Source organism: Mus pahari, chromosome X (genome assembly GCF_900095145.1).
Source record: "Mus pahari chromosome X, PAHARI_EIJ_v1.1, whole genome shotgun sequence".
Taxonomy (NCBI): Eukaryota; Metazoa; Chordata; class Mammalia; order Rodentia; family Muridae; genus Mus; species Mus pahari.
The window spans coordinates 128,935,341-128,943,500 of NC_034613.1; the positions used below are offsets into that span (position 1 = coordinate 128,935,341).

The 8,160-nt window shown below is 42.3% G+C and overlaps 1 protein-coding gene across 2 annotated transcripts in view; it reads right to left on the minus strand.

Annotated features, from left to right (window-relative positions):
* Gnl3l (G protein nucleolar 3 like) overlaps window positions 1–8,160 on the minus strand; it is a 32,525-nt gene that overhangs the window by 733 nt on the left and 23,632 nt on the right. The window contains exons 14-16 of one of the 2 annotated variants that reach the window (XM_029534326.1): window positions 5,568–5,695; window positions 2,043–2,265; window positions 16–90 (exon numbers count right to left, since the gene is read on the minus strand). In XM_029534326.1, coding sequence (XP_029390186.1) covers window positions 16–90; window positions 2,043–2,265; window positions 5,568–5,695 — 426 coding nt within the window. Of the gene's footprint in view, window positions 1–7; window positions 91–2,042; window positions 2,266–5,567; window positions 5,696–8,160 lie in introns of those variants that run through there. The other variant, XM_021188030.2, reaches the window with a different exon arrangement.

An 8,160-nucleotide genomic window follows, 5' to 3' on the forward strand; every position in this document is an offset into this window, starting at 1 on the left:
CAGCTGCTCAGTCACCAGCACAGTCATCGGAGTTGCCAGAGAGGTCAAGCATAGACATCATGGAGTCAGACAACTTAGTGGCGATTTTATCTGTAGAGGGAGAAATACAGGCAATCTCTGGTTAGCTGGCTTAGCCATCAGGCCTGCCACATGTAAATAAAATCACAAACCTGGCCCATACCAACCTCCAAACTGGCTCAGTTACACGTCTAATCATTCAACAAAACAGATGGGCCATTACACTTGTCAACCTCACAGGGAGATCCATTCACCTATAAGTGACCACCCCAGCATAGTTTCTTTCTCATGGTTTCAGACTCTAAGGATTCCAAGTATTTTTGTGTCTTCTGAGTACTAAAATAATCATTTCCTTCTATTGTGTGAACTTAGCACTCCTCCATTACCCCTTCCCACCCCCCAACAATCACTCATAGCAAAGGAATTCACACTAGTACTAGCTTTGAACTTGAGTGCTTACCACTCACAGTCTCATCTTCAAGATACACTTGTTCCTCGGGGTTCCCTGAGACTTCTCCAGGAACCCTCTGCTGATCAGCCCTATCTCCAAGCTGGGCTAAGCTCCCTACAAGTACTTATTGTGTGTGACCTCACAGTGACTGTTCTACACTGCCACTAACAAGACTTGGAGTTTAAGGGCAAGTCTCCCTTGGATTCCCAGGACTCACTGTAGAGCCAGAACAAGATAGCTATAAAATATGGTGTAGCTAAAAAAAAAAAATAGATAACATAGTCAACCAACACTTCCTACATTTTTATACTGTAACCAAGGATACTGAGGCGTGAGAGTACTTACCTTTATTAACGCAATGAAAACTATTTTCTTATTCCTCAGTAACCATGAAGGATAACAAAGCCACAGCTTTACTACAAATACTGTAATATCTTCATATAACCTACATAAAACTTCCCTCATAACAAGATTTCTTATCATACCTAATATAATACAAATACTTCAAAACAACTGCTATACTGTGTCATTCAAGAAATAATGACAAGGAACATAGCCTGCACCTATTTTAACTTTAAAATTGTATTGAGGTAGGCGTAGTGGCATACGACTTTAATCCCGGCACTCAGGAAGGAGAGGTAAGCAGATCTCTGTGAATTTGAGGCTAGCTTGGTCTACAGAGTGAGTTCTAGGACAGCCAGGGCTACACAGTGAGACCCTTTCTTGAAAAAATTATTTTATGTATATGTATGTGAGCCTGAGACTATGTATGTGAACCACATGCTATGTGCCTTCAGAGGTCATAAGAGTTGGATGCCCTAAAACTCCAGTTACAGACACTTGTGAGTCATATGTGGGTACTAGGAACCAAATCCGGGTTCTCTTGCGAGAGCAACGAGTGCTCTTAACAATGAAGCCATCTTTCCAGCCCCTAAGAGATGCAATTTCTTCCAACTGTTTATTTCCACTTAATTGAATCTGTAGTACTGAAGCCACAGATATGGAGGTTACTATAAGAAACCTGAAAACCGGTATGCATCAACTACACAAAAGACTGCCAAAGAGACAATTCGTATAGTGATGTGGAAATATTCCTATGATACAGAATGGAGAAATTATGAAACAAAAACTTTATGCTCAGTGACAAGCATTTGTGTGGAAAAGAAACATATGACTTCTCCATATATCTGTCTAAAGGGCAAGAAATTAACCAGCTGCCTATGACAAGAAGCCTTAAGAGATTTTATTGTGTATCCTCTGAATTTTGGATGCACTGCCTATTTATAGAGTACAAATGATAATATAACAGACAGAAAGTTCCCAAGAAATGGGAACATGATACACAGACAAGGTCAGTGGTTCTACAAGTGTAGGCTCCAAAGATCTGCCTTAACAAACCCTTCAGGTGACATTGATGCAAGCTAAAATTTTAAGAACCACTTGCCAGTCCTTGAGTTTCCTAACCCCATCTCTCCAACTCTTCCATGGAGAAAGACATATGGAAATGCTTATTCAAAAGTCCTAGCCCCAATCAGACATTTTTCAGAACACAGGAATGGTCAAGTATCCCTACCTGAACGCTTCTGCAATTTTTTCTTATTCTTCAAGGCAGATGCCAGAGCCTGGCCTTGCTGAAGTGGGTCTGTCTCCAGTATCCTCTGCAACATCGGGCGGCGATCCACAGAACTGACCTCTACTACGCGGTTATTTTGGGGGCAATGGTGGTCCACATTGCGTTTAGGCCACCCCATCTGATTACGGTTTGGTTTGGTACAATACCCAGTGAGATTTCCAATCTGGGAAGAAAAAGAATAATGATGAGGTCTGGATCTCTAAACACCCTAATATAGGGATGGGTAAGAAGAAATCTGGAGCCAACTATGGCTCCACCATATTCTAACTAATGCTTAGTGGGCCCATTAGCCTCGATTTGTTCATCTGTCCAACAAGGTGGCTAATGGGTAGCTTACAAAACTTTCTGTTGTTTTTTTTTCAAGACAGTTTCTCTGTTTAACAGCCCTGACTGTCCTGGAACTCACTCTGTAGACCAGACTGGCCTTGAACACACAGGGATAAACCTGCCTCTGCCTCTGAAGTGCTGGGAAGGCTTTAAGGTGAATGCCACCACCACCTTGGCTACAAGAATTTGATAAAGGAAAGGAAGCAGTGATGGTTTACGCCTGCAATCGTAGCAGTCAAGAGGTTGAGGCAGGACTGCTATAAGCATAAGGCCAGCCTGGACTAGATGGATAAGTTCTAGGTTAGCTTGGGCTACAGAGACTGTCTCAAAAAAAAAAAAAAAGAAAAGTATTTACTTGATTAGTGACAACTGATCCTTTCTTGAAGTAACCCTTCTAGGCCTGCTTTGGGCCCAGCTATAAGGGACAAACCTGGGAACAAAGAAATGTTAGACTTACTTCCACCTTCAGTAAATAACTAGGCTAAGCCTAACCAAAGCATGCTGTCTACCCATCAGGGCAGTATGAAGGGTATGTGTGTGCTGGGTACATGTTAGTAGTCAAAGCAAATATTAACAGAGCATTTACTATGTATCATGTACCAATCTAACATATAAATATGGAAGTACACAGTCACATAAACATGATTCAGGCAACAATGGGCCACATATGTGCCAGTGGCCTGCCATGAGCATCTTAGTTTATGGTAGTACACTCTACGGTATTTCAACAATGAAGATTCTGTCAAGGTAGGCATACTCATACAGTATTCCTTGGGAGTTGTGTAATGGGGAGGACTGCTGAGAGCCCTGGATAGAATCTGGAACTTGTAGCACAAATGGGGGGACTACTGTCAGTTTCTAAGAAACATACTATGTCTAGGGGCTTATGGCTCAGTGAAAAATATTTGGGACAGAAGCCTTAAATAGAAGTTTGTAGATTTTTTTCTTTAGGCATAGGAAACTTCTAGTACTACATGAAGATAGGAATAATGTGATCTCTGACACTATACACGTTCACACCATACCTTCTACAACATACTGACTAGAGGTAAGTTTCCTCCCTGGCCAACCTGACCCTGAATGACTATTCTCATTCACTGGCAGGACAACATGAGATGTTTGTTAACTATTTCCAGATACTATGTCACCATAAAAAAATAAGAGGTCTTGAAGTAATCACTAAACAAATTTGTAAGTGAAATAAGTAAAGTACAGAACAATGGGAAAAGCCTACTCTATTTTAATTAAAATAGTTACTTGGGGCTGCATGTGGCTCAGTGGTAAAGGGCTTGCCTAGTATATAAGAGACCCTAGTATATAAGACTCCCTAGCACTGACAAAAAATTTATCTCAGTCTGGCATAGAGTGACACACATCTTAAATCCCAGCACTTGGGAGGCAGTGGTGGGTAGATCTCTGTGAGTTTCAAGGCCAGCCTGGTCTTCAGAGTGAGTTCCAGAATAGCCAGGGCTACACAGAGAAACCTTGCCTCAAATAAAAAAAAGGTTATCTCAAACTAATATGTGTGTGTGTGTGTGTGTGTGTGTGTGTGTGTGTGTGTGTGTGTGTGTAAATAAATACTACAAGATAGGTCTGAAAGGACATCCCATAGTCTGATAATAATGACTGTCTCCAAAGAGGGAACGGAGTGGGTGACAGAAATAAGAGACTTACTTCATTGTGCAGCCTTCAATCCATTCTCAATTTTAACTAATAAGCATATATTGCCTAGTTAAAAATTTCAATATGTAAAACTAGAGAGGAGATTTGACCCAGAAATGAAAATATGCAATCATCAATGCTTTCTTGTTGCCTTAAGGGCCAAAGTCAAACTTAAGGCAAACTATGCTCAGATGCCAGATTCATCTTTTCAACCTCTACTCCAGTCACCTAGTAGCACTAGCAATTCCTTCCAAACACCATCTCTTTGAGCCCTGTTATGAGCCTAGAGAACTCAGCCTTCAAGATGGAGCTTAAGGGTTCTCTGACCAACTAACAAGTAGTACATTTTAGGGCACTTAAATACAGGCTCTTCCCATATTATTACCCACCCATAATCACTCCTTCTATGTTGTCTGAAATGAAAACTTTGGAGGAGCAGAGATGGGTGACAAAAAAAATAAAGAAAGAAAGATGCTGGAAAAACCAAGAGTGGCCCAACCATGGAGGAACACGCCTTTAATCCCAGCACCTGAGAAGCAGAAAGGGAGGTGGATCTCTGTGCATCTGAGACCAGACTGGTCTACATCAGAGCTGTTACACAGAGAAACCCTGTCTTTTTTTTTTAAGATTTATTTATTTATTATATGTGTGTACACTGTAGCAATCTTCAGACACTACAGAAGAGGGCATCAGATTTTTGTTACAGATGGTTGTGAGCCACCATGTGGTTGCTGGGATTTGAACTCAGGACCTTTGGAAGAGCAGTCAGTGCTCTTAACCACTGAGCCATCTCACCAGCCCGAAACCCTGTCTTGAAAAAGAAAATAACAGCAAAACAGAGTCATATGATGCTCCGAAGGTGTTGTATAGCAAGCCATGGAAAGGTGATTAAGCAGGAGAACTGACAGGTTCAGACTTGAACCAGAGAATAGCCAGGCATGATGATGCACATCTGTAATCTCAGCACTGAGGAGTTGGGAGGCAGGAGGATCAGGTGTTCAAAACCAGCCATGACTACACGAGATCCTGTCTCAAACAGCAACAAAAGAAACCATGGAGCATATGTCCAGGTAAGTTGAGGACTGAAAGCATACTCTAGGATTCATAGAGATGAGAAATTCTGACCATGTCTCAAGAAATATGGTAAAGAATACCCATAGATTTGGTGACTAGCAGTGTATTGTGATTCTGTATACTAATCAACAGAAGGAGTCATCTGCTAATTGAATAATTAGGTGAGTAAGATAGTGATGCCTGTGCTATGGACTGGAATCGGGGCTGGGAAAGCTTGCTTGAAAGAGCTCCTTAGTCACGTCACTGTCTAGCCAAAAACATACCAGGTCAAGCATCTACCAGTCCATAGAAAATATGTGAGGGACTCACACCTCAACACCCCAGGGGAGATATGCAAAAGGAACTGACTCCTTCCCAGAACCCTGTGCATGAGATGGCTGCCATGAAGATGTGCAGAAATACCTTATACACGGTGCTTTTATTTTCAATGGCATCTGCTATTTTCACCAGTGGAGAATGGAGCCACCTGACCTCCATTTCTTGTGGGTCCATGTCACCCAACAGCTCATCGGATTCTCCCACAGCTAAGCCTGTAACACAAAACAAACATCACTGTTAGAATCCTGGCATCCCCTTGCTGGCAGCCTTCTGGTTAGGTCTCAGCAGAAAGGACATGAGGGTGCCACCAGTGTCCTGGGGGTAGGTGAGGTTGTTTCTGCCTAGAGGCTACATAACAAATATTTAAAAGCATGCCTAGTAAATCCAGGTGGTGCATACCTGTAATCTCAGGACTCAGGAGGGTAAAACAGGAGGATCATGTGTTCAAGACCAGCCTGGGCTATATATAGGGAGACCCTGTCTCAAAATAAAAACAGAACAACGGCATGATTATAGAGCACTTGCCTGCTGGGAGTTAGCCTTAAAGCTTCAGCTTGCTCATGTGAGAAATGGGAATTCCATAACTCTTATTCAGAGGATTAAGAGAAAACCAAGCAGAAGGCATCTACTATACTCTGGCTCAGATGTGATGAAGACAGCCATGAGGATTCCTTCCTAGAACCAGCCTCTGTCCTCTTGCCCCTTGCCTAGAAGTAGCTCCAGTGCAACCCTCAGCCATCCCTATCACTTTAGTGTCACACCACCCTCAAACCTCACCTCTACCAACCTTATCCTACCTGGTTTACTGAATGCCTTAATTCCTGCTCACTCTTCAAGACGCCACACTAGGACCAACTCCTTCAAATACATTTTACCTGTAACCTCTTCCCCACCCTGTCTTCTCCCTATAGTGTTGACACTTTTCTTGCCCTTAAAAATCCAGGCTCACCAGGCGTGGTGGCACAAGCCTTTAATCCCAGCACTTGGGAGGCAGAGGCAGGCGGATTTCTGAGTTCGAGGCCAGCCTGGTCTACAGAGTGAGTTCCAGGACAGCCAGGACTACAGAGAAACCCTGTCTCGAAAAAACAAACAACAACAAAAAAAAAATCCAGGCTCAAGAATCACCATTAAAACATAATTTTAAGTCCCTCTCAACTGTCCACTTGACAGAATCAGAAATTAAAATTCAGAAAGCAGGCTGGCTTGACTCAAGCCACACATGGAATAAACTAGAAGGCAGGTAAGTCTTCTTGTCCTCATTTGTAATCCAGGACTTCAGAGCACCCACAGAAGGAAATGACTGGCCTTTAACAGAAATAGGACTGCAGGTCAAACAGTGCTTCCTCAACTATTCCCTAGTGTGTGATCAGAGTCCTGGACAGAGTAGAAAATGAAGTAGGAACCACAGGCACAGACCAGGACTACAAATAGTAGTGTCTAAGAGCAGAAACCTATTCACGAGTTTTGGAAAGTCACACCTCCATATCCCCCAGATATCTATAGAGCACTGCCAGGCTCTATTTTTCTATATATGCTTTACTCTTTTTTATTGCTGAGGGTCGAACCAGGGCCTTGTAAATACTAAGCATGAGCATATCCCGGAGCTAAATCCCTTGGCCTCATTTACAAATTAGGTAAATCTACACAATACCTTTTTGGAATGGGCGCTACTGTTCTTATTTTACAAATGATATCACAGAGACAGAGTGAAGTAAACAGACTTGCTCAATATCATATTAAATTTATGTAAATGCATGTAGTCCACCTCACTACTCTGCTGAGGAATTTAAGACAACAGAACAGGAGAGCTGCCATCGACTATGTGCCCTTCAGATAACTCTTTTTGACACAGGGTCTCACTATGAAGCTCTGCCTAGCTTGGAACTCATAGAGAACACCTGCTACTGCCTCTCAGGTAGTGGGATTAAAAGGTATTTTCCACCACACCCAGTAAATATAATCTCTTTTTTCACTAGAATATCTTACTAGCCAATAGAGGTAAAAAAAAAAAAAAAAAAAAAATCTAAGCAAGCTGAGAAGACCATAGAGCAGCCAGGTACAGTGGCATAGACCAGTACTCAGAAGCCTAATGGGAGAGAATTATCTAAAGTTCAAAGTCAGCCTGGGCTCTTCAGTGAGCACTAGGTTAGTTAAAGCTACATAGTTACAATCCTAGCTAAAAAGCCTATACCACCTGTGGGTGTAGCTTAGCAGTGGAGTATTATGACAGCAAGCACAAGGCTCTGGGTTTAATCCTCAACATCATTTTTTCAAGCCTAGGGCAATAGGAGGGAGGAGAATAGGGAGAAGGACCATTTAGTTGTTTAACTCAGTTGTTTGACTGCAATTACATACCCATGTAAACATACACAGCCATTTTTGAGCCTTTAATCCCAGCATTTGGGAGGCAGAGGTAGGTTATGGCCAGCCTGGTCTACATAATGAGTTACAGGAAAGCCAAGGATTATATAGTGAGACTGTGTCTTAAAAACATCCACCCCTCCCCACACACACACAAGAGCTTTTTATTATCATTACTATTATTATTATTATTTTATTTACATTTCAAATGCTATCCCGAAAGTTCCCTATACCCCCCCACCCCTGCTCCCCTACCCACCCACTCCCACTACTTGGCCCTGGCCTTCCCTTGTGCTGGGTCATATAAAGTTTGCAA